The sequence below is a fragment of the Diceros bicornis genome, chromosome 4, assembly GCF_020826845.1.
Source record: "Diceros bicornis minor isolate mBicDic1 chromosome 4, mDicBic1.mat.cur, whole genome shotgun sequence".
In the NCBI taxonomy this organism is placed as follows: Eukaryota; Metazoa; Chordata; class Mammalia; order Perissodactyla; family Rhinocerotidae; genus Diceros; species Diceros bicornis.
In genome coordinates, this window is record NC_080743.1 from 101,894,300 (window position 1) to 101,921,161 (window position 26,862).

The following is a 26,862-nucleotide window of genomic DNA, read 5'->3' on the forward strand; positions in this document are numbered from 1 at the left end:
TCCCTATTTCCCTCACACTTTACTTCACTCCCTGGTCCTTGTTACCATTCGACATGCTCTATATTCGTTTACTCTCTCTCCTCCATGAGACAGTTCAAAGAGGGCAGGGACTTGGTTTTGTTCCCTGCTGTACCCCCACTGCATACAACAGTACCTGGCACAGTGAATACTCGAATAAATGAGTAGACCAGTATCCAAGAGGAGGAGACGAGACAATAAAAAACGACCGAGAGACCTCTCACAGATCTTGGCGAGTGCTAGCTAGTTTGATGCTAGATTTGATTTCATTTAGAAAAGAAATGAAACAGATTTCTTGTGCGTTAAAGGCTGTGGAACGATTTGTCTTTGTTGCAGGTGTAAGTGGCTGAGCCCCAAGTGAAGCCTGCCTGTGCACGCCCCGGTGTGCAGTAGTGTTCAGTGCACGCACGATAACGCTACATCCAGGGGAGACAGCACAATGAAAGAGAAATGCCAGTGAGACATTCTCCAATGGTTATCAGTTGTGATTTTAGACCCTCGAGTAAGAATGGGAAGAGTGTCAGCCTTGGAAGGACTCTTAGTTCACACAGCAAACTAGTGGCAAGGCCAGGATGGTAACTCAGGCTTGCTGCTTTCCAGTCCAGGCTCTTCCATCAGAGCGCAGATGAGCCGCGTTGCTCTCCTCTCTAATTTTATGCCAATCCATTGGGTTAGATCTCTGGATTTCCAAACTACTGCTCTTTCTACAATAGAATCAGTGAGACAACAATCACAGCATGCTGGACAACAACCACTAAGTTTTACTCTATATTACTTTTGCATAGATTGATAATTATAATGGGAGACAATTGAGACAGGATCTGAATTAGGCTTGCTTGTGTATTTAATCACACAACTTGCTGTTACATCATCACCCAAGTTTGGGTCATTTCAGCACTGATTATTTGATTTGTTAATTAGAATTGTAGCATTTCAGAGCCAGTGGGGACCTTAGAGATGGCTAGTTCAGTGCTTTTAAGCCATTTTTTAAAGCTACTGCTGGGCCAGCCCCATGGCTTAGCGGTTAAGTGCGCGCACTCCGCTACTGGCGGCCCTGGTTCGGATCCCAGGCGCGCACCAACGCACCGCTTCTCTAGCCATGCTGAGGTGGCGTCCCACATACAGCAACTAGAAGGATGTGCAGCTATGACATACAACTATCTACTGGGGCTTTGGGGAAAAAAAAAGGAGGCGGATTGGCAATAGATGTTAGGTCAGAGCCGGTCTTCCTCAGCAAAAAGAGTAGGATTAGCACAGATGTTAGCTCAGGGCTGATCTTCCTCAACACACACACAAAAAAGCTACTGCTGACCCGGAAGCCAAATATATGAAAAAAAATGCTACTTTTGTTGAATACATGTGGGCACTGAAGCATCTCTAAGGAATCCCTTTCAGATCTTCAAAGTGTAATTTGAAGATCATTGATGTAGTTCAACCATCTCCTTGTAGAGATGGAAAATCAAGCCAGTCAAGCAGTGGAGTGGGGTTCCAAACACGCATCTCCCGCCTCCCGGGCTGCCACACGTCAGGATCTTACTCCACCTCCCTAATTTTCCTGTTTTAGCTCCTCTACCAAAGGGTGGGCAGAAAAATATCAGCAGCAGTTTCAGTTCAAAGGTTTGGTAGGGAGGACGCAGGAATTCTCGACTCAAATGAAGCGTTTTGGATTACCATGGATGTATCTGTTCTCCCTCTGATATGGCTGAAGGTAATTGCTGGTTCCCAGCTCTCCCTCTCCAGCCTCCCTTCCTCTTTCATATAAGTTTTCATGTATATTTACTTTAAAAAAGGCCAAGACATGAAGACTTGAAGTTATAAAACACAAATCAGAGCCTTTCTTTGTAGTATTCCTGGGGCTAGCACAGCAACAAAAGTTAACCTTATTAATTGTGCTGTGTTTGGAGGATGGTCTACATGGCCTCCATTACAGGGGACTTGAGACAACTCAAGTGGTGCCTGAGCCTGAACCCAGGGACCAGGGCCATCTGAGAGCAGAGGCAGACGCACCTGAGTCTGATGTGATGGCATCCTTGCTCAGATTTCATGAGCAGGAGTCAAACTTACGATTGTAATTTGGCTTTCCAAACACATAGATCATTTAAGCTCTCATTGTGTGAAGTGGCATTCTGGTTTTGACAGCAGCCTCTCAGGAGATGGCAGTGGAGGCCATTCCAAAGAGACTGCATCCTTCTAGGCGTATTTCTTTTGAGGACAGGGAGGTGTTCTTTGAAACAAGTTTCAGAGGAGTAAAGACTTACGATTAGTTCCACATCAAACCCAGAACCCAGGAGCTACTACTTTCAAGGCTAAAGTATCCTGCCCTATGAATCTAGCAGGTTACTACCTCTCGTGGCTGAGGTTCATGTTGAGGACAACTGGATGTTAATGACACCACACAGCAAGATAGTAACATGTTTACATGTTTTATTTACAACAGGGTTTCAAAGTTATTTGCTGGTAAAGGACATGCCAATTTCATTCTCCTTCCTGCTTGCAGTGACAGGAAGGCCATGCCCCAATGGGCCCAGGTCAGAGGCTGGTCACCAGTTCACTGCTCCCAATGAATCATCTTTGGATTTGTCAGAGGAAGTCAGGGAGTTGCCTGGTTGTGTGTCCTTGGGAGGGAACCAGGCGGTTTTGGTGGAGAGCTTCAAACAAACTCAGTGACCACAGGGAGAGGATACGGTGGCTGAGAAATGGGAGACTCACAAACCATTACTAAAGATGGAGGGCAAAGAAATTATTTTTTTCTAGAATGAGGGGTAGGGAAAAGATGGAAGAAAAGAGCATGCTTTTTTCCATCTGCTAACTCAGGCCCAAGGGCCTGAGCTGACTTTACAGCCCATTAAACCAATGTCTTATTGGTCTCTGCCAGAAAGCCTCTGTGAAGCTTATTCTTCTCCATGCCCTACTGCACACTGGGTTAGGAGATGTGAATCCTTAAGATCCTGTCTGGCATAGCAGAGGCACCCATCTAGGGCCCAACAAAGACAAGGTGAGGGTAAGAGGGGAAATAGAGGGCCAAGCTTTAGAAAGGACTCCAGGGAGAGGGGTGTGTGTGTGTGTTGCATCCCTTGTTAGCAAGGGTATTTGGGAGGGAACTACAACAACAACAAAAGACTAGTTCTGTTTTGTGAATGACTCCTTTTATCAAATAAGCCCCAGCTTGTTTGTTATTCACTTGTTTGTTTATTTATTACCTTTCCCCAGCCCATTTTAAAGACACTAAGTGAGCAGTGTGCCTGTGCCTGTAGAGAGCAACCTGGGAGGCCTTTTCCACCAGGGCTGAGTCCTCCTGGAGAATCGGCTGTTAAAACAGCTGGGAGAATTTGGGCTGTTCTTCAAGACCATACTTTCTCTAAAGGACCTTGGGGAGCTGACAAAGTCCTTTCCTTCTTCAGATGTTTTAAAAAAGACCAGGGACTTGCTTGTGCCCCTGGATGAAAGCTGCAGGAAGGAGTTCTGAGTTCTGAGATATGAAAGCTCAGAACCTAAATGACCTGTCAGGAAGCTGTTTCGATCTGAAACTGGGGCCTAAGATCAGTCACGCTAGAGACTCAATGATGGAACAACTCAAACAAACACAAAACTTTGGAAGGCAGGGACTGGAGAACCTCAGAGGGGAGGTAGGGAAAAGCTGCTAACATAAGTGGAATGAATTATCCCAAAAGGTGTTTCATTAAAAAAAAGCAAAGAAAAAAGAAAATACTGCCAAGCCTGACTCTTACCCTTCCAAATTCACCCTTTTTCAAAAGCTCCAGCTTCACAGCTCCCTGATCATAAATTCTAACCACAAGCAGGCAGAGCAAAGCCTGGACACCAGGGAAATGAATCTGACAACCAGGGCCACGAGTCACTGGAGGGACGTGCTGGCAGAGAAGCATGTCAGGGTCCAGTGACAAGCTGAGTTCTTGGTTTGCACAGACGGGGTTCTTGACGTGGCTGTGGCAGATCCCTCTCGACTTCGACAGACACGCAGTGATGTTACCCCAGGTGGAGACACACTGAGGACAGCACAGTCACAAGTGGGCATGGGTTTTTATTCTCAGTGCACGGCACTACTGGTTTCTGCTCGTCAACAAAAAGCTTTATTGGTTCCAAAAAACTTACTCCTTTTTTCCTTCTTTTAAAACTCTTCTTTTATTCTTCCCGTCTCAGTGGAACAACATATTTGAACTTCAGATTTGCCAGTTTCTAGCATTTTTTTCTAAGAACCATATAAAACACATGCAAAACACTGTACAGAGGGTTTAAATAATATCAAAATGCAAATTCAGATTGGGTGCACTGTTAAGCTGAACTGCAAATTATGGCAATATACACTGGGGTGCACAGCGCTTTGATACCACCGTTGATTTGTTTATGCCATGCAGATTACAGTCAATCTTCTGTTTTGTTCATTTTTCTTTTTTATATAAAAATACCAGTGCTTGTTATACTAGTTACTGGAAAACAAAAACCTCAAAATTCCTATCTGCGTGCTGATTTGAAAAGAACAACGTAGACAGCTCTGTTGGCACATATACATGGCATATTCACAGATGGCATACACACATGTGGGAGAAGACAGGAACCAAAGGCCAGCTCAGCCCCAGAGCTCAGTGCCCTCCCTCTCTCCCCACCAAGAGGAAAGGGGCCAACAGGCCGAACGGCAAGGTCGGGAATGCCAGGGACTGGCACGGAGCTAAACGGCTGGGCGTCTGGTCTCTGCTGAGGAAGAGGCTGGAATGGCTTAGGACGGGCAGGCAGTGGTAAGTGTCCAGCCTGCCACTGCAGCGGGTGCCCCTGGGCAGGAACAGTGAGGGCGTGTGCACTTTGTGAAGGCATCAAGGGCTGCTTCCATCATTAGGCACGGGAAGCAGGAAAGGGAGGAAGCGCCATGTTTAGGCGTTTCGGGGCACCTGCGAGCTTGCTGCAGGCTCTGGGTGAGGTAATCCTCAGATTTCACTGTGCACACTCTCCCCTCTGAAGCTCAAGGGGAAGAAGAAACCCAAACCCTAAAGAACGCATAAGTGCCAGAGGGTTTCTAGGTGGTGGATGGGGGAGTCATTTCAGAGGGCGAAGGACACCTACAGGAAGGACCTAGCCCCAAGACTGTCACCAGGGCTAGACCCAGCCTTGGTTTCTCCTCTTAGAGCTCTATCCCCCGTCTAATACACTACACGATACCTTCGTAGGGGAGGGCAAGAAGTCCCCAGATCCTTGCACAAAAACTCACTAATGGGAAACCGCAGGGACAACAGGAGGTGCAAGAACCATAAAAAATGCAAACCCCAAGTCAGAATATCCTTGCAGCACAGGAGATAGTCATGTCTGGGGTACCACTCTGCCAGCGGCTCTTCAAGAAACACCACTCTAACCCAGGCCCTGAGCCTAATCACTAGTCACTAAAGAGCCTGGTGCCCTCTCCATAGGGGGTGCACATGCATGGCCTGCCACTGTCCCTTCTTGCTGGACACTGTCCTTCCCACTCGCAGTCTACTGACCATTTTTCTAGGTTTATCAAGAGAGGAATCTAAGATAATGTTTTCCCCTTCTCCCCATCAGACCCTTTTCAAATCCAAAGCACCATTTGCGGGGAAAGCTTTATTAACTTATGCCATATTTACTCACTGCCAGTTGGATCACTGAAACTGAATAGACAAAAAAAAACTTATATAAAAAACATATGCACACAAAGACTTAAACTTACTCAATTCCATATGAACAAAATTTATATTAAAAAAGTCTAGAACCCAACAAATTTTTTTTTCCCTAAGTATAAAGATGGCTGTTTGGAGAAAGGAAGTATGGTGCATTGGTTTCAAGACCAATTACAAATCTACTAAGTCACCTGTCATGTCTAACAGCTGGTTCTTTGCTCCCTTCCACAGGGTTCCATGACAGCACTTTATTCTAAATCCTTTAAACAAAATACATATGGCTGACTCAAAAAATATCAGTTTCTGATCTAAAGAAAACTATATTTTTTTGCATAATATTTCTATATTTTCTTTCCTACTATGGAAACTAGAATACACAAAAAAACCCGTTGAGTTTAAACAAGTAGACACAAGCCCTCAAGAGTAACTTGTCAGGCACCGGGAGAGTCTTTTGGGAGCAGGAATGGTAAAATAGCCTCTAAAGTTTGCTATTGGCTTATTTTTTAAGCTGATCTGAGGTAATAAAAGACTTGACAGAACTAAATCTTCCAATGTACTTAATAAATATACATGTGAACACCTAACACTTTGGGTGAGCTGTTTTTTTCCTCCCCACGATAAATTCCCTCTATTTAAGACAGGGAGAAGATTGCTGAAGCATGTAACCTTTACCAAACCAAAATCAAATCTGGTGGGTAATGCAGTAAAGGGGATGCGTAGGGTGCTGTTTCTCACTCTTCCCCCGTTGGATAGTTCAGGTGAAGGGGGTGAGGAAGAGGGATCCAGAAGAAAAGGCTGGAGAGCACAGGTTCCAGTTCCCTACTCTCACAAATGGAAATGCGGCAGTTCCTAAGAGTCTCCAGCTCCTTCTCCTTACTCCCCTCGCTCTAGAAAGAGGGGAACAGGCTTCATTTATCTGGTGGGAGAGGGGAACTGGCAGACATGAACTAACCCCTGCACAGAAGGGCTGAAGTCAACACCAGCAAGGATAAAAATGGAGCTCCCACAAACATACTCTACCTTGTCCCATCAAGGAACTTAAAAAACTCTCCCAGCGAAGTCTCCAGCTCCTGAGAGTTGGCGGGAAGGGGGTGCTTCGGGCAGCATTCAGGGAAAGAAGGCTCAGGGCTTCACCGTGCAGCAGTTGAGCACGTTCCTGAGAGGGGCTTGAGGGGGACATGTGAGAGAAGGGAAGAGAGGACGGACAGCTTTTCAGGGTGGGCCTTTTGCTCCTTTAAGTCAGCAAAATGTCACTGGAGCCTCCCATTTTAGATACATATTTTCAAAATCAGAATATTTGAGAAAGGTTGGAACTTTATCAGAGACTGGACATGTTAGGGGACACAGCAAAGAGCAGAATGAGAAAACTCAAGGGAATGTCAAAGCTGGTACTCAGGCACCTAAGCTCACAGTTTCCGGTTTCTCAGATCCTGCTAGAATGGCCCTTTGGCTCTCCCAAGGCTTCTCATTACTCACTGCCCCCAACCATCAGCTCCTGCCCTGGAAGAGCATTGGTGGATGGCTTTAAAGCAGTTGTGGTCATCCCAAGGAAGACCCCACAAGAGTTGGCTTTGATGGTCTGTCTTGTCCTAGACCTGCCAGCTTCTGGCTCTCAATATCCAAGTCCAGTTAGGAGGCAGGGTCATCCTCAATTCATTCTTTTGCCACCACTTTAGGAATAGGGAAAAGCTCAGGCTTATGGTAAAAATTACATACCACACATATGCAAGCTTCGTGGTCAAGGCTAACCTCCCTGGCATTTAGAAATCACACACATCTGACAAGATGGTGGTGTGGAAGTAGCAGGTAACTTGACAACAACAGGAACACATTCTTACAGCTCTCAACTGCTTCAAAAGGACCTTTTTAGCAAAGAAACCTATCTTCCTCTAGAATGAAATCAAGGGTTCCATTGGGACCAGAAGGGAGAATGATGGTTAGAGTTGACTCAATTCATCCATGTTCCTTCTACTTTCCTAATCATCACAACTTAAAAAAAAAAAAAAAAGAGAGTGAAGGTAAGGGAGACAATGGTCACAAAAGACCAAAAGAACCTTGGGGTGGTTTGACTGAAAGGGCAGAAAGAGCTAGAGGGCTTTAGGTAGAAATTTTCAAAATGGAAAAATCAGTTTAAAAACAATCACTCTGTAGGCTGATTCTCTACATTCCATTCCTCCCTCAATACATTTCATTTGAGGATATTTGTCTCTCTGAACCCTCAACTGAGCTTATAAATGGCACAGACTGATAGGGTAAAATCCAGAAGTCAGGAGATGGTGACATATGTACGAATACTGCGGGAGAATTTGGGTTGGGATGGATGCCAAGAGGATTGTCATTATTTCTTTAAAAATGACAACTGATACACCCAACGAGTACATTCTACCGTTCATTACCTGCCTTGGGTTTGACTGGGTCCTGCTACAAACCCCAACTCAAGTTTAAGTCAAAACCCTCGTCTGTGCTCTTGTCTCTTCATGGTCAGGTGGGGGTTCACACACACTTAGGAGCAGCTGACATGACAGTGAAAATCCCATCATCACCTTATAGATGGGACAGATGAAAAAGGAAATAGGGAAAGCAGGAATGGGAGTCAGAGAATGAAGTTCAAACTGATGTCTCCAGGCTGTGCAGAGGACTGTCCGAGTGGGAGGCAATGATCTGCACTTGGCTGCAATCCACTGCATTGTTGTTTTTGTTGGCGTATGGAGTGACCTCACCATCCAACAGGAGCACCCTAGGCCCAGACTTAGAAACCTTTTCAAGATTTTCCTCCTCTTGCTCATCCAGGAGTGGTGTTCGTGGCCCCTCCTCATCGATGGTGAATTCAGGGTGGGTCATGAAGTTGTGGATGGAGTTTTGGTTCTTGGGTTTCTGAATGCTTTCGTGGAGGGAACTATGGAACGCTTTGACCACTTTGATCTACATCAGGAGAAGGAAAAGGAGGATGAGAAAATATGGAGGTGAGAATTGGCCAGTAGAACAAGGAACTGGTGGTTTGAGGAGAAAAACAAAACCTAAACTATAAAACATTACTGCTCAACAACCAAAACCAAACATATAAGAAGAGATCATGGAACACTAGAAACATCACATGGCTCAAATTTCAAGCACTGGGGTGGGGTGGAGTGAGTAACGGCAAAGAACTAGGATATTTCAAAAGCTTAATAAAAAGAAGTAGAAATCCCAAAGCAAAGTTAGCATTCCCAAACAATCCACTCTTAAAATGAAACAGAAAACAAAAAGATTTATTAGTTCTTTTGGATGGAGGGCAAAGACGTTGGAACTAGGTGCAAATTAACAGCCAAACTTAAATGATGATTCAGACACGTGGATTTCTGTATTGAGGCCAAACATTTTGTGAATGTGGAATGGAAAAATTCCACATTGAAGTTTAGTTATTTGTTTAAAACCCTCAAAGAGCCAAACACATACCAGTCTGTACATAATACACTTTGGGTGATAAGTGACCACGAATACCGTGCAGCAAGGCAGACAAACCAATCTTCATTTGTGTCAGCAGCATGCAAGAAATGAAAACTCTTACACTTTCCAATTTAATAATTGCTCTTCAGTCAGGAAATGTGCATGCATTTATATCCCAGAACCTCCACCACGTCCCCTTCCCCAAAAGACAGTAGAACTCCACTCCTGCAGTCCTTCCTCTGGAAGATGTGGATGAAATACAGGTATCAAAGACGCCTTCCTCCTGACTATTGAGAGAAGACCTGGCTCTCACGACTCTAACGCACGTCCACATCTTTCACACCCAGCTGTGCCCAGTCACGCAGCTTTCTCCAGCTGTTTCTAAGTTGTGAAGAGGAGCATGATCTTATGGGGAGAAGAGAGGGATGGGACCAGGATAGAAACCGCCCAGGCCAGGAGGCAGTGCTACAAATAAGTGGCTTTTCTCATGGGGCAGATGAAGAGGATGGAGGAAAGGAAACAATTTGTAGTTTTACTGGGCAAAAGGAAATGCACTGTCCTATAAGTGTCAAAGTCTTTGTTCTACTGCACAAAAAAGTAAGGGATTCAGTTAACTTAGAGAAGAGGAAAAAAATGGGCAATAATGGATGCCTAGACTAGCCTGTGCCTTATCCACAGGCACCAGCTCTTTTGGCAGCCTGCTCTTCTGAGCCGCAGGCCTCCTTGAGGTAGGGCTTAGAACCTGGGTTGGTAGAATCGGGGTGGGGAAGAAGGTTGCATCCTGAGAGGTTGGAGAGAGAGGCCGGGGAGAAGAAAGTGGCTGTAGGACAGTTTCAGCTGTTGGGAGGTGGTTGATCCTTCCCTCAGAAAAGAGATGGGAGTAGCACAGGAGAAACTGTTGAGGTGGGGTGGGGGGAGGGAGGAGGGATGAGTGATGAATGTTGAGGTAGACACCTCTTTCATTCCTCTGCTGTTTAATCAAAGAATATGTTCCTGGAGAAGAGGCAAGAATGTGGAGACAGCAGAGCACACACAGAGTCAGGCAAATAAACTGGCTAGACTGCCTGTCCCAGTGTTTCCTCTCACTGCACAGAACCTTCAACAATAAGGCGCAGAGAAGGTTCACTAAAGTGGGGTCTCTGCTGGCCAAAGCTTTCCTCATCTTGCCTCACTCCACAACAGCCTGGCCGACCCACCCAGGACTGAGGGTGCTCAGAGCTTAGAAGGTAAATGTGTCTTGGCCACCCAAGACAATCAGCTCAATACCTCAGCCAAGAATGAAGGGCACACATTCACCATGCTGAACAGAAAGTAAGGTCTTGCTTTTCCATCCTTCTATGATTCTCTTGACCGTCTGATGGTTGGATTTTACCTGTCATGTTCTCTTTGCTTCGGATCTAGGTGAGATCAGATGGAATAGAGGCTCCATCTGGTCTTCAGGAGGTCCCAAGCTTTAATTGATCTACATCAAATCTTAAAGCAAGGAAACTTGGATTAAGTGAGCTCAAACCCAATGCCTTCTCCTGTGGCCTGGCCATGAGATGGGTTCAAAGCCACACCACCCCCTGTAGGAGTAATAACATCACCCTAACTTGTCACCTGCTCTTGAGATCTCAAAATTTCTAACAAGGGCTATAAGAGAACAGGTACCTTTATACCACCAGTTGATCATCTTCAATATCAGTGATTTTCAAACTTCCTGCTTCTGTCATTTTTGAAGCAACTGAATACTTTATTAAAACTATTATATGTGAAGTGCAATATAGAAAACAGATTTTTAAAAACTAGGATTGGAGCGAGGGTCTGGAACCCTGTTTGCTTTTCCTCTCACCTGTTGGGGTGATCAATAACACTGTTACAGGTAAACAATAAGGGAGATAAAAGTGAATGGGGATGGGTAGATGGAAAAAGTAGGGAAAATTTCTTCTTTGAGGGAGAAAGGAACAGTCTTCCAGCTAGATTACAGGACTTCTGGAATCTAAAGGGAAACCAGCCATCTGCAAGGGAAGCTCAAGTGAAAAGAAGTCATAGAGCTAGGGAGTACCATCTGGTGGCCTGGCGGTTAGAGAGAAGGGTGAGGGGATAGAGGGCATAGGCTGTGCCAGAATGCTCCTCAACTCCAACACTGGCCTCAGAGAATATATAACACAAGCTGAAGAACAATCACACAGACATATCATCATCAATCCACCCCAAGTGGTGGCATCTTCCCTTCCTGGTGCCTGGTGCCTGGTGCCTGGTGCCTGAGTAATGTATGGGGAACAGGACATAGCTAGTAAAGCAGGTGCTGTGAAAGCTTTCGGCACTCTCCACTCAGCCAATCAACCTTTCCTTCCCTGGTCATCATCTCTCAAAACCTCTAGGAAATGTCTCTTCTGTGGCCCCTGTCCTATAGGTGAAATGGCTGATTGAAGGGCAACTCTTTCTCACAATGCAGGAGCCCAACCAGGTTGGACCTTAGATTAGGTCTGAGTGCTAAGGGCCACCCTCTGGAGCTCAATGAATGGGCAGGTGAAGACTCTATTTCCTCAGCTGGTATTCTGTAGTTTTCTGCTCCCTTTTCAGAAGCCAGGGGCAGAGAAGGGACGGGCCTTCCTACAGAGGGAAATCTTAGAGATTTATCTACTGAAGGTTAGATAAATAACTGAATTCATTTGGAGATCTGGAATGGGAAAGGGGGTTTTAAAAAGCATGACTATAAGTTCTAAGACTTCAAGTAACATGGCACAGCTGGAGAAAGAGCAGACGTGGCCTGTCTCTCCTGACTGGTTTGCTAGTCTTTGAGGATTTTCAGCATACTCTCTACCAGCAACTCTACAAGAGTCCAATGGGCTCTGTTTTCTGCTTAGTCTCCTACCTTCTAATCACTGGGACATCTGACACTAATCCTTCCTAACAGGGAGGCATGATTAAAAAAGAACAAAAATTAGTTAGAAGGTCATGGCAAAACTAGAAGAAAAAAGAAAATGAGAGGTATATAGAAGGATTAGAGCTAGAGGCTCTTGGATATTTGCAGGGTAAGACTTATCTGGTTCTTTGAGTGCCTTTGGGCCTAACGAAATCTGGATCTAGATAAAACCCCACCATCTATACCTCACATGAGAACACTTACAGTTGGCTAAAAGATAACAACTAGTCTAAGTCTGGTAACCTACACAACTCATAATCATGTGAACCAATCATGTGAACCAAAGATAATGCAGTTGTTCTTTCTCTACCCTTGTCCCAGGGTTTGGGGCGAGTGGTTGGGGGTGGGGGAGGAAGGGACAGACAAAACACTGAGATATTTGAAGCCCACAATATACATAATACAGAGAGACTCCTTCCCCACCAAATACCTTAATAGCACTATCAGCAAAGAGCCTTCTCTCTCCTCTCTGTGTGACATTTGGGGAAGGTAAAACGACCAGGAATAGGAAGGCATAAGCATTAGCAAGAACCCAATAATCTACCAGTGGGGATGCCAGATCTTAGCGTGAACATTGACAGCATCCCAATTGATAGGATGGCCAAGAAAGGGGTTCCTAAAACTTTACGTGCAAAACAAGATATGAAGGGCTGGCTATAGGTGAAACAATCAATCCAGAGGAAAGGAGAAGCAGGAAAAAAAAAAAAAAAAGGGCTGCTCTTCAGAAATTCCTAAAAAAAAAAAGTTTAACGAGTGAAGAAAAAATAAGTTATTTTGACCTTTTCATTTCATATATTTCTCCTACCCAGAGGCAAATTAATTGATTCTTAAACCAGAGTTTGGATTAAAGGCCCTGAAAAGTAAAAAAATGGGGATGCTCAGCCCTGCGCATGTGAACCCAACACTTTCTTGTCTTCACATTCAGCTACAATTTTTATGCCAATATTGCCAGCTAACAATAGAGCAGTAGCCAAAAGGACTATTATTATTGGCCAAGTTCAATACTAGCTCAATTATGACAGATCCACTGTGAAAAAACCGACAGGAACAGTAGCTCCCTTCATACCTTTCTTCAGGAGATCTCAAACTTGCCCCCAAATAATGAGTTTCTGGGTTTTCATTTGGCCTGGGCTTACCTCTAACCTCGGGAGAGAGAGTTTAGACTTAAGGGAGCAGGAGGAGAGGAGAGGAACAACAACAACATATCCAAACAAAGCAAAAAACAATACAAAAAGTAAAGCAAAACAAGAAAAACTTAAGGAAGAAACAAGCAGTGCAGGGGAACAATCAGAAAACAGGATGGTTGTCTTCAAAATGTTAAGGTTTAATAGCTTTTCAACATTAAAAAAAAAATAAAATAAGATAAAAAGGCACATGGCCTGGCTTTGGAGTGGGATTTTTGTCCCACTGTTCTTTCCTTAAGTCAAAGATCAAAGGGAAAAGCCAAAGGAAAAGAGAACGACAGTGGGTTCAAGTGGATGCTGCGTGCTCTCTCGTGGTCATGTTAGCAAATCATGCATCATAATAGACCATCACTCACTGCCCAGAGTAGGAGATGAAACAGCAGCAGCAACAGAAGTGGTGGGGGGAGATTTGACTGGTGCAACTGTTACATAGGATGAGCTAGGAACATGTTTTACATCAAGGTGTTGACCCATGGTCTGCCGCTTTAGGACTCCCTTAAAAGAGGCTCCCGTCTGGAATGTGTTAATTACGTCGATCTGCAAAGAATCAAAGAGTGAGACAGCTTTGCTCCACAGTCAGAGATGTGAAGAAAGAGGAAGGGAGGGTCCTGGAGGGTTAGGGAAGGGGATGGAAGAAACTGGGAGAAGGGGACAGGAGATGGAAAGCAAGAGAGATTCCCTCACACACAAACCAATGGTGAGGAGAAGGGGAAAATGATAATTGCCGATATCACAATTCTAGGAACAATTTCCCATGGAGTCCAAATACCCAGCCAGAACCCAGTCTTCTCTTCCGTTTTAGCATGTGGAGGACATTTTAGGCACGCTGGTGTCGAAAAGTATCCAAAATTTTAAAGGGACTTCCCAACCCATGACTCCTAACAGAGAGAGAGTGACAGCTTATTCAGTTTTGACCTGTACTCTAAGAAATGAGGCATGCAATTTAAGATAGAAGGCAAAGTATGATTACTTAACTTTGAGACTCAGGAACCTCTAAACCAATTAAATTAACTACCTATTTTTTGCAGATTTTCCAGGAAAATAACTCATGGGTTTAACGAAAAAACAGAAGCGTCTAGTAGCCCATACATAGGTGGCCATGGTAGAAAGGCTCCTGAACCATGAGTTGCTGGTCTTACTCTCTCCTGGGTTTCTTCTCTAAGACACTCTTTCCTGGGGCTGAAGTGGACAGGGCCCCTGAGAATGGAGCTCAGGAATCCAGTGGCCAGGCTCTTTAGAGAGAATGCCACCAGCTGCATGAATGCCCTGGGTTCCGGAAACGTCTGGCAGAGATGCTGACAATAACGCAGCAGTTAGACGGAAGGGGAGCAGGAAGAGCTGTCGGTTGGCGGGGGTGGTGAGCAAGTGCAGGTCCAGCCTTACACAAGTGGTCTCCAGTCTCCAGTCTCCTACTCCTTGGAGACAGAGGAAATTAATGCCATTTGGTTTCCAACAATGGTCTTGGTCTGAGGCCTTGGTCAAACCTACCACCCTTATCCCTGACCCCTAAGTAACAAGGAAGAAATCAAAAGGAATTTCTTTATCCTTCAGAATCTTGTAGAATCATCTTAAAAATGCCCATATACTTAATATCAAGGGCCAGTCTACCAGGATTGTAGGAAAGGTGCTGATTCCACTCATCTGACTTCACTTCCCCAGGTGAGAAGGTGGGAAAACAGGCACTTTGTGAGTCAGACAGTTGTTCTTATTTATAAGGCTTCCTGAGAAGCCATGAACTGTTTAGGGCTAGTTTCTGGATTCAGACCAAAGTTTGAGCTAAACCACCACTCCTTCATTACATTATATAGTTTTCAGTTCCAGGGGACTGAGGAACCTGATTCTGTAGGAGAAAAGGGTTTGCATGTGGGGAGGGCCCAGCTCCACAGAAGAAGGTGCTGTAGAGACACCCTCCTCAGTGCTTGTTGGGGTCACAAGGTCCCAACCTCCACAGTAAAATTGGATCCTAGGTTTACCTTCCCGAGATTCTTGTCCTTAAGTTTCTCAAACTTCTGCTTTCCAGTGCTTTTAGCTCCCCCAAAACCAAAGGGACCAGGACGGGACAATAGCTTGTCAACACCTTCCACTCCTAAGTGTTCAGTGAGAATGACAACAAGGATTAGCCATCAGACAGCAGGGGATCTTGTTAGAACCCTGCTGAGGCTGAACAGGCGATGCCAGGAGAGAGGTGCAGGCATCTGGGATGCAGCTTAGCAAGGTCAGCCTCATCTGCTCCCGGAGTAGGGGTGCACACGGCAATGGCACGCAACAGTCCCTGGGCATCTTTAACAGGTTGCCTTTGCCGCCTAAGTTTAGGCTTCATTGCCGTGCTGGCCCAACTGCCTGATGCTCCAACAGGGAAAGGTAGTGTACCCACAGCTATGTAGGCAGGGAAACCACACAGAGAGGCAGACGGGCAAGGGGATGGAAATTGGTAGTGGAGGGGAAGGAAGATCCAGGAATCGCAGGCCCGAGGAGAGAAGACTGGCAAGGAGCCAGGAGACACTGGAACAAGGGAATCCTGGCTAGGAAAAAAAATCAGAGAGTGGAAGAGGAGGCAGATGATCCTGAAAGGAAGAAAAGCAGACAAGTTATTCTGAAAAGAGCAGACATAAAGGAAGGCATGGGGCCTTAGAGACAGGAGCCAGAGGCGCCAGGTTCTCGGGGTGCGAGAGGCCCTTGCTTGTGATGGACTCAGCAGCCTGGAGGGTGGGGTGGGTGTGGGAACTCTGGATGCCCTAAGGCAGTTTCTGCAGGTCCCGTGGGGATTTCCCTCCCAGAGAGGGGAGGGGAAAGGGCCCAGCGATTCCCTACCTTGCCCTTCTTTCCCACTTCCGTCTGTTGTCTTGCCTATGGGAGACAAGCTCCCAGCAGGTCTTCAGTTCAGAATATTCACTTCACCTCTCTTCCCTACACACCAAGGAGGTGGGCTTGACTAGGGAACTTTCTAAACCATCTGCAAGGTTAATTTTAGAGAGTGAAACTTATTTCTGGGATCTCTAGCCAATCAGCAGAGAGGAATGGGCCTGTTCTCTGGAGAACACCCTTGAGAACTCAGGAATTTACAGTTTTTTTGAGATGGGAAATCTCAGGACTAATACAATAGAGATTCATGGGGCAAGAACAGGGAAAGTGATAGGATTGCAATGCCTAGACCAGCCCCTTCAACCAGGAGAAGGTCGTCGTAGGTGCTGCATGGAAAGTGGGGACAAGCTACTGTAGGGCTACAGGCAGGGGCTTAAGAGCCGCAGCAGCTTCTATCCCGCTTCAGAAATTGCAAGAAGGGAAAAGGTTTGAAGAAATTACAGCTTCTTCCTTTCTGGGAAGCACATCTGAATCCTGCAAAAGACACTCAGGCACTGAGAGACTTGTCATTTATACACACTTAGCCATCAGATTCCCCAGCATGGCCTTAAATTTTGAGTGGGGAAGAACATAAGAGGGTGAGTTTCTTTAATAAAGATTCTTCCAGATAGTCTACTTTGCCCAGCAGCTGCTTGAGATGCACATTAAGTGTCTGCTGGGGATGCTGGCAGACAGACATTGTCCAACTCCTTCCTTCTGAAGGGCAGGGGAAACTCTGAACACTTCCCACCCTGAGGTTAGGTCCAGTGCTTGCAAGAGACCTTATGCAGGAAGCTTGCCCACCCCACAGAGGATGGGCAAGTGGGCTTTAGAACCAACCCCAAGCTAAACGATTGTGCTCACAGCTAGTGTTCTGTGCTCCAGGCCCTATGACCACTTTCCTCTCAGAGAAGCCCAGGCAGCTACCTCTGCCCCCATCCATCCTGAAGCTAGGGAGCTAGGACTGCCCACTAGTAGTGGGCCTTAGGAAGGGGAAAGACGGTGGTCACCAAGAACTGCTGCCCTCCCAACAAGTCCCAAGATGGGGACATTTCTTCTCCCAGGGTGAGGACAGGTCACTATCAAAGTACCTGAGTCTGGATACGGTTTAGGCCCCGGAACCAGAGGATCTGGCCTCGGCGCAGCTCCATCTCTGCATGGTCAATCTCATCTAGTCCCTCAGCATCCTTGGTGATCTCCTCTTTGGTGGTGCCATGCCCAGCCTCCTTCAGGAACTTCAGGGATTGGGTAGGTATTGTGGAGATTACCTGAGAATGGGTGCAGCAAAAGGGAAGACACCAGAATCAGGGTGAGAAGAGCTGTCACTCAACTTACATGGGTCAGGCCCTTGGGTAGGACACTCTTGGTCCTATCACCCTGCCCTCTGGGAGAGCAGTGGGAGACGCACCAACCCATTCAGGCAAGCATTCGCCAAGTGCCCACCAGTGTCAGGCCCTCAGGAAGCTTCTCTGTATTTGTGGACATACAAAGGAGAACTCAGATTCTGCCTACTTATATACTTCATTCTCCTCCTGTCTCAGTTCCTCCTTCCCATCTTGCCATGTGTCTTTTAAGGGAAGTAGAACTACAATGCATGGTACATAGGAGGAAGGGACAGAGACCATGACCTGGGGGAAAGCAAGTCTGGGCACAGGATGGTCAGACTGCATGTACATGGAAGGGGTAGAGAGGGGGTCGGAAGAGGACGACTCTCTTCTTAGTTACCACATGCAAAGTACCTCCTGTGTTATAAAACACAGTGAAAGGATACTAACAGTTTTCTTGGGCTTGGGGTGAGGAAGTGAGTGGGACAGGCCATGGAAGAAGGGACATAACGAGTATTATCAGAAGACACTGAGTAGTAGGCTGGGTTTGCAATTCAAAATAAATCCTTAGTAAGCTCAGTCCCTGTCCATCAGTTCTCCTTTACCAACAGGACGAGGAGCAGACAGGGCTCTCCTGGGAAAGAGGGACTGTGTGTGCCGTCTAATGTGGAGCCAAGTGTTTAGAAACAAGAAGAATGTCAAAGTTCTGCTCTCGGATGTTGGAAGGAGCTGCTGTGATATGGAAGGAAGGCTGTCATCTGGCATCAAGGTCACGTAGCCACGTGTGAGACTAGACTCAGATGAGAGTTTCAAACAGTAGGTGAAACAATTGAGCTTCACTCGAGTGTACAACTGTTGTAGCGACCCACTGGTAAATAAACTTCAGCAAACAGAACAGGGTAGAGGGACGCGGGTTAGGAACTAGAATTGGGAATCACCCGGGAGGCACTTAGGAGGTATGAGAGAAACAACTAGCAGGTCTACAGGGGAAGGCCTGTGGCCCCACAGAGGGCTCTTTTGGGCCAGTTAGAACAAAGCCTCCATTACTCAGGTGGCCAGGCACCAATCAGTAGAGACCTGGGGGCTCCAAAGCAGAGGGACAGCCCAGCCCAGAGCTGAGGATGAGGGGTACCTGCAAGGTGGTATTAGAGAAGGAATAAAACTCTTCCCAGACCTGATGATGTTATAACTGTAACAGCTAACATTGACTGATTACTTACGGGGTACCAGACACTGTTCTAAGTCATTGCTATATCATAACTGATTTGCTGATTAAAAACCATTAACAGCGACCATGTTATCCTAAGTTGAGGAAACTGAGGCACAGAGTGGTTAAGAAACTCACTCATAGTGACTCAGCTTGTAAAAAGGAGAGCTGGGATTCAAACACAGGCAGTCAGTCCCTGAGTCCGTGCTCTGAACTGTATGCTGCTCTAGAGACCTGTGAGTCTGGACTGATCTCAGGTATTCAAACTGAATACCTGACTGAGTCAGGCTTTCAAACTAGATGAGGCCATGGTGAGAAAGAGAAGAGGCGGGAGCCCTAAACTATGTCAGCACACCAGCCCACGGCCAGACTGTGCTTCGTTAGAATGAAGACATGTGCTTTATAAACTCTTCTACCTTTAAGACCCTTAATTCTTTTGGCAAAATTCCATTGAAAATTTCCACTCCTGTCTCAGAGAAGTCAAGGGATTTGCCTGCCTCCAGGCATGCTTAGAGAAGAGATTCGAAGCCTCTGAAGTGGTGGGCACTGATCATCCCATTTTGGGATCCTACAAGGTGGAAAGAACTTAAAAACTTGGGGGAGACGGCAGGGGAGGAGAGGATGCAGGTGTAAAGCTGGGAGAATCCACAGTTGCTCGTCTCATCTCATCTAGATGAGAGGAGGGCTGCAGGCTCTGTGAATGCATGGGAGGGCATGCCAGCACTCACCTGGCCCCACAGCAGTTCTCCAATACCAATGAAGAGACACCAAAACCACTGGGACAGGGTGAGCTGCGTACAACTGAAAGGTTTACCCCCAAATTCCACAATGAAAATCTAGAACAGAGAAAGAGGCAGCCCACCATCAGGGAGGTGAGTAACAGGTAGCTAGCCCTCCAGCCAAGGCCACCAAAGCCATGTCGCCCCCCTGCCCCAGGATCCCTGTATAAGCCCTGATCTGCTTGTTGGGAAAGGAGAAAAAAGAAATCTGGAAGGGGAGAAGGGAAGACAGATACAAACACTCTTTATGGAGCACTCTGATGGGGAGACAGCCATAGTTACTGTGAAAATTATTAACATAAGAGCTGGAGGCTGGGCCAGCCCTGACGGTCTAGTGGTTCAAGTTCGGCACTCTCACCACTTCGGAGGCCCAGGTTTGCTTCCTGGTCGCTGAACTACATCACCCTCTGTCAGTTGCCATGCTGTGGTGGTGGCTCACATAGAAGGACTTACAACTAGCATATACAACCATGCACTGGGGGGCTTTAGGGAGAAAAAAAAAAAGAGCTGGAGGCTTCTTGTGACTAAAGCCAGTGTGTGACAAGGAGAAGGCACAGTGATGGAGAAGAGGAATTGATTGGGGGGCAAAGTAGAGAGATAGCCTGCTGAGGGGTGAGGCAGGAACTCTTTTGTCACAGGGCAAGTTCATAATCTCGTGTGTCCACAGACGTTTTAGTGTACCTCTGACTAGAGCAAGAAGGAAGGGGCCCAATCCTTTCACCACCAGGGCAGCCATGCCATTGACCCCAGTTCCCATAAGAAGAGCCTAAGCCAGGCTTATCTGTCAACTACACGTGCACCATCCCATCACTCCTCTTTTTCTGTGAATTGCACAGCATTTCCTACCATGAGCACCTTCAGAACAAAGGGGCAGGGAGAGAGAGAGCCCACACAGCATGCGCATGCACATTTCATGTATGCTGGCAGGAGGCATGGAAAGGGACTAGAAGAGAGTGACCCTCTCTTGGTCACTTTGTGAAATTTCTGTGTTTTCTGTGTTTCATCATTTGAAAGATAATGAAAGGATTCTACAAATCTTATTTTATTTGCTACCAACATGCTACCTTGTACTGAAGCACTTGACACAGTGGGCTCCAATTCTAGAGAAATGTGCAAATGGAAGCCAAGTGGGAACTTAGAAGTGTTCAGCCCACAGCCCGAGTACCCATTATTCCCTCACTGCTTTTCCTGGTACTTAGCGAATCCTAGCTCCCAGCTTCTCACTTTGTCATCCCAGACCTCCCACCCGACTCCAGCTAGACTCTCACCTGACAGATGAATGTGCCCAAGACCACTGAGCAGAAGATGAGGTTGCGGAAGATGCCCGCGAAGACATTCCTCTCCCCATGGATTTTGCGGGAGTTGATTTCATTGAAAAGCTGCATCAGCACGAAGGTGTTGAAAACAATGGTGTAGTGCTGGCTGGGTGGTGAATGCAGAGGTGCCTTCCTCCCACTATCAATGTCAAAGAATTTCTCACCTAGTGGGGAGAAGGGAAGCACTGGAGGGTAAGTAGGTCTCAACGAGGGCTCAGGTTGAGTCAGAACACATTGGTATGGCAACCAGAACATGTTTGCTGATGGCTGGTGTTCATTCTAATTGGTCAGTATCTGAGCTAAACTAGTTATCAAATATTTTAAATGTTAGCCCTGGCCTCAAAATGTCTGACCCTCTCTCTCAGTTTGCTCCACTGATATTCGTCTTCTTGTAGTGCAGTGTGGTGGTAAAACTATGTGCACTACAGTCAGGCAGACATAGGTTTAAATCTTAGTGCCACTATTTACTCATTATGTGACCTGAGTTTCAGTTTTGTAATCTATAAAAAAAGGTGTAATAAAGTCACCTTTGTGAAATTCTTCAGAGGAGTATATAAAATAGCATAACGCACCCTGTTACGGGAATAGAGGACGCACTCAGTAAGCGAAGCTGCTATTATTCCTAGTCTTGTGCTCGCTTGCTCCCATGCTACCTTCTTTTCTTGGGTCATTCTCTACCCCTATTCTCCATCTAGCACCCCAACAGCCGCCCCACCTCCATCCCTACCCTTGGCTCACCGGCAAAGACAAGGAAAAAGATGACAGCAAGCTGATAGACTGCATGGCCCAAGATGTTCTTCATCATAGTACGTGAGATCAGAGGCTTATTTCGGCCATAGGGGCGACGCTTCAACAGAGAATCTGTGGGAGGCTCTGTGGCCAGGGCCAGCGAGGCAAAAGTGTCCATGATTAGGTTAACCCAGAGCATCTGTACAGCTTTCAATGGGGAATCCTGCGGGGATACAAACCAGTCCTTTCAGCTTTCCTTGGAGACCCCGCCCACCTCACTCATCAGCCTCACCTTTGCCCTTGAGATGGCCTAGCTCCCACTATCCACCTAGACTTTGGTTCTGGCCATTTATTAGCTGAGTGACCTTGAGAAAGTTACTTAACCTCTTTGAGCCTTGGGTTCCTCACCTGTAAAATGGGGATAATACCTACTTTGCAAAGTTGTTTCTGAAGAACAGAGATAATACATATAAGTGCTCATCATAGTGGCTGACACACAGGTGCTAAATTAATAGTAGATAAATTATCATCATCCCACATGAGCAGATGGAGACCCAGTAGAGCTGATCCTGCCCCAACACCACCAGGGAGAGTCCTGTCCTTACTCCTCAGTAGACACTGCATCCTATTCCCCATGTTCCTTAGCCCCTACCCCATCCCTCCCATATCAGCCCACTCCACACGCCCTTCACCTGCGTGATACAGGCTCCAGTGAAGGCCACGATCACGGCCACCACATTGACAGTGAGCTGGAACTGCAGGAACTTAGAGATGCTGTCATAGACGTTTCGTCCCCACATCACTGCCTTCACGATGCTAGTGAAGTTGTCATCTGTTAGGATAATGTCTGATGCCTCCTTTGCCACATCTGTGCCTGCAATACCCTGAGGTAAGAATGGGAAGGGAAACAGTGAGAAGTAGATAAAGCAGATTTCATCTACGTTCCAAACCCAGACTCCATTTCCTGACCTCCAAGAAGCTTCAGAACTAGGCACAACACTAGAGGGCAGACCAGCCACACAGACCTGATTCACAGTCCTCAACCCAGACTGGAAATTAGTTATCATTGATATTCCTTTCTCCCTTCCCTCCTACTCCCCCACCGTAGAAACTAATTGAAAGGGAGTGAACACATCTACCAATTCTACCTCCAAATTCTTAAATTTCTTTTGCCATTGCCAGTACCTCATTTAAGTCCTTGTCTCCCCACACCTTTAAGTCATCCTATATTTTTTTCTCAGGGGAGTAGTCTGGCAGCACAGTTCAGATGTCCTATCTGTCTTCAAAATCCTGTCACTGAGAAACCACTAAAGGTTTCTGAACAGACATATCAATGGTTGAAAGCTGTGCTTTAGAAACAGTAAACTCTCTAGTCTGGCAGTCAGAGCCCTCAACAAGTGAACTCTGATTCATTTTCCAGCCTGCTCTTATATAATCTTTCTGCTCAAAACTCACTGGTTTATTCACAATTCTCTGAATCGCTCATTCACTTCCAGAGTTTAGACTTCTACTCATACCACGTCCCCAAGCCTGGAACAGCTTCTTTCCCCATCTATTTAAATCCTATCTATCTTGAATGTCCTGCTCAATTCAGCCCTAACTGCTTTACAAAACTGTTCCCAATTTCCCCAGCCATATTTCCATTCCATATCTTGCAACTCCTGTGACCCACAGAGGAGCTTATTCCTGAATTTGGCTTGCACTAGCAGATTATTTGTTCTCTTTACTTGGTAGTATTATTTTCCTATCAAAATGGCAACAAATGAGTATCTATTAGGTAATCTATACAATTCAGTTTCCCCATCAAAAAGTTCTCTAATATATCTACACAATGACATACCATGCACTATGAAAAGAAAGGAAGGGGAAAAAAAAAGAAATATACTTACTACTAGGAAATAATCTCCAAGTTATGTTGTTGAGTGAAAAAAGCAAGGTGGAAAAAAGAGTATAGAGTACGTATATAGGTAAGTAAAGATAGACGGCACTATAGGTAAGTATCACTTCTCTAAGAGGGTGGGATGTAAACAGATTATACATTTGATTATATTTTAAAGGAGCAAATAGAAGGATAAACCAAAAATGAAAGAAATAAGTGCCCTGTGGGGTTAACAGTGAGGCGGCAGGGCGGAGGCAACAGGGATAGAAGCTAGATTTCTATGAATAGACCTTGTTTCGTATATCTGACTTTAGAACTGTATAACTACTTTATACAAGGATAAACAAAATCAAGTTTAAAAAGAAATCTTTAAAATGGAAAGCAACATGATAGTTGGTAGCACAACCACACAGAGGAAAAAATGCTCCAAATGACTTGTTAAAAAACACAGTAACTTGATGGCACATCCCTAGTAGAAAAGACCTATGGGGTAAAAAGAACTACAAGAAAATCTTTAACTATTTTTAGTAGAGTTATTATATTATTATTGCTATTTTGAGACTATTACATATATTTTAGGATAAAGCAAATAATAGTTATGTGAATGTCATTACGAATCAAAATTTTCAGCTTAAGAGATATAAATATAAAATCAAGGAAGTTAAATAAAACTAGGAAATTAGAGTTGTATAATTCTAAATTTGAGTTGGAAATGCCAATTTGATTTCATGAAGTGTTTTACCTTTAAAACAAAGAAAACGTGGGGCCAGCCCGGTGGCACAGCGGTTAAGTGCACGCTCTCCGCTTCAGTGGCCGGGGGTTCGCAGGTTCGGATCCCGGGTGCGCACCGACGCACTGCTTGTCAAGCCATGCTGTGGCAGCGCTCCACATAAAGTAGAGGAAGATGGGCATGGATGCTAGCCCAAGGCCAATCTTCCTCAGCCAAAAGAGGAGGATTGGTATCAGATGTTAGCTCAGGGCTGATCTTCCTCACAAAAAAAGAAAAAGAAAAGAAAAGAAAAACAAAAAAGAGACATAAAAGACATTTTCTAGCTTGGTCCATTGGAAATGTCTAGAAACAATGATTTACTCAGTAGTAAGGAAGACCCTGACATTCAGATTGTGTTCTCTAGATACTATTTCTCACTAAAATGAAGCAGGACTATTTTGAGAAATGAATGATTCCAGATCTAGAACAAGAAATATGCATGATGACTTTGGAACACCTTACCATGCAAGAAACCAAGAAAGCCATTAAAGATCACCGAGGATGGATCAGAAAGACTTGGCAGTGTCGAAGAGTCTAATGATGGGTTAGCAGACATCACAGTAATAATGAGGGCAATGGACTGAAACACATCAAATATACTTAAATCCATGAGTTCATAATGATGTTTAAAAAAAACAATTAACTTTTTAGTAGAGTAATTTAGTAGAGTTAATTAAAAAAAAATAAACAATTCATTGGTCACCTTTGGAAGATTCTAAAAAATCAACTTAGTATTTTGAAAACTGATAAAGGAAAAGAATCAAGCATTTAATCTGCCTTTCACATAGGAAATGAACCTCAGAGTAATCAAATAGTTGATGAGGGGAAGTTTCTTTTTATAGAAATATTCAAGTTAATAAATAAAGAAAATCAGAACATCATCATTTTGTAGCCCCTAATGAACGATGGGATCTAGAATCTGATTGCTTCTAGAACTACTACTAGTTTATAGGAAATACAAGGGACAAAAGAACATACTAAAGGATATTACAGGGATACAATCAATAAAATTCTATGTAGACAAACAACCTGGTTCCTTCAAAACTAAATAGCTAGGAAAAAAAGATGGAAGGGGATTGTGCAGAAAAGAGTGAACACAGCGCCCCTGAGACTGCTGTCCTTAGAAGGCCTGTTTGCAAGGTTGGCCCTCACCGGCCTCTGGGAACTTGGCTCTCAGAATGCTCGCAGTCCACAATTAACTGAAAATTAACTAATGGTTCACTGTGCATAGACTGTGCCCAAACAATATGGTTTCTATCGAACACCTGCTTCCTTCTGGGAGTCTGAAATGTACATGCTTGGCAAAAGATGCCTATACGACCAACCCGAATAAAAACCACGGGCACCGAGTCTTTCTGAGGGGCTTTCCAGGGTAGAAACATCACATGCGCATTGCTGTGTCTGCATTGCTGGGGGAAGAGGGTGCTCTGTGTGAGCAGTCACGGAGGGAGAGAGCCTAAGGCAGCCTGCATGTAGGTTCCTCCAGACTCTGCCTCTGACTTCCCCCTTACTATATCACTATAATAAGTCGTAGCCATGAGTACAACCATATGCTGAATCCCATGAGTCCTTCTAGTGAATCTTGGGGACCCCTGACACAGGGATCCTATAGGATTGGTGGTTCTGAAGCTTTAGGATATGTCAGAATCACCAAGAGGGCTTGTTAAAACAGAGATTGCTGGGCCCCAACTCCAAGTTTTCTGATTCAGTAGATCTGGGGTAGGGACTGAGAATCTGCATTTCTATAGATTCCCAGGTGCTGCTAGAAGGAGGAGCAAGAACTACTGCTTCAAGTAGTTCTTCAAGAACTACTGCTATAGATTAAAAGATTTAAGAGATATATCAAATTGCAATGTATGAATCGTATTTGGATTCTGATTTGGACAAATAAACTATAAAATCCACACTTATGAAACAATTGGGGAAATGTGAACACTGACTAGAGTAAGTACAGTAAGGAATTGATTTTGTTATGAGATTAATGGTATTAGGATTCTTTTAGATATATTTTATTGATACATACTTATCTTTCAGAGACACATACTGACATTTTTTTAGATGAAATGACATGATATCTTAGGTTTGCTTCAGAATAATTCAGCTGAAGATGGAGGAAATAGCAGGGGGTTCCATGAAACAAGATTGGTCAAGTGATGATAACTGATGCTGGGTGACAGGTCCCTGGGGATTCATTAAACTATTCTCTCTTCCTTTGTATATTCTTAAAATTTCCTAGAATAAAAACTTGTTCTTGTTAAAGAGAGCACTCTATAGACAGATTACTTCTTGAATCTCCTTCCACTGCTCAAAATCACCAACAGTTCAATATACATGGGGGCTCACAATCATAAGCTACTTGAGTGTGAGGATAAACTTTGCAATCTGGGGGCTTCTAAATGTCCCTGAACATCAGAATCAACAAGTGTGCCTGTTAAGAAAACCCAGACATTTCAGGGACCCACCCCTGACGGTACTGGATCAAGATACCCACCTGGGGAACCTTGCGATATGGGATTTTAAATGGACTTCCCAAGTGATTCTCATGCTCCTTGCCTCACAGTGAAAAGTGGAGTGCTGGCCAGCGTGGGCCAGAGAGTGCATGCTCCATACAGAACATGACTTCTCTACAGTGCGCTTAGCAGACAACATCACCACGGTCACGGGCAAGTTTAAGTTGGTCTTGCTTTCCTGGGTAATGATACTGCACGATCTCCCTGCCCGTGTCATCTATTCTTCATACTTGATGGGTCCCCCGTGATACATGTTACCATTGGCCAGGTGGGTAGGAGAGATGGAGTTAGAGAAAAGAGCACAAAGTGGGATATGAAGGGACAGAACA

General features: G+C 45.2%; 1 protein-coding gene across 4 annotated transcripts in view; it reads right to left on the minus strand.

Annotated features, from left to right (window-relative positions):
- Positions 1 to 5,589: 5,589 nt before the first annotated feature.
- ATP2B4 (ATPase plasma membrane Ca2+ transporting 4) overlaps positions 5,590 to 26,862 on the minus strand; it is a 92,099-nt gene continuing 70,826 nt past the window's right edge. For 2 of the 4 annotated variants that reach the window (XM_058540298.1, XM_058540297.1), the window contains 6 exons: positions 22,068 to 22,259; positions 21,385 to 21,598; positions 20,599 to 20,810; positions 19,280 to 19,387; positions 17,111 to 17,287; positions 5,590 to 8,582 (listed from right to left, as the gene is read on the minus strand). In XM_058540298.1, the coding sequence (XP_058396281.1) occupies positions 8,268 to 8,582; positions 17,111 to 17,287; positions 19,280 to 19,387; positions 20,599 to 20,810; positions 21,385 to 21,598; positions 22,068 to 22,259 (1,218 nt within the window). In that variant the 3' untranslated portion in view covers positions 5,590 to 8,267. Of the gene's footprint in view, positions 8,583 to 13,607; positions 13,716 to 17,110; positions 17,288 to 19,279; positions 19,388 to 20,598; positions 20,811 to 21,384; positions 21,599 to 22,067; positions 22,260 to 26,862 lie in introns of all 4 variants that reach the window. The other 2 variants (XM_058540300.1, XM_058540299.1) reach the window with 2 other exon arrangements.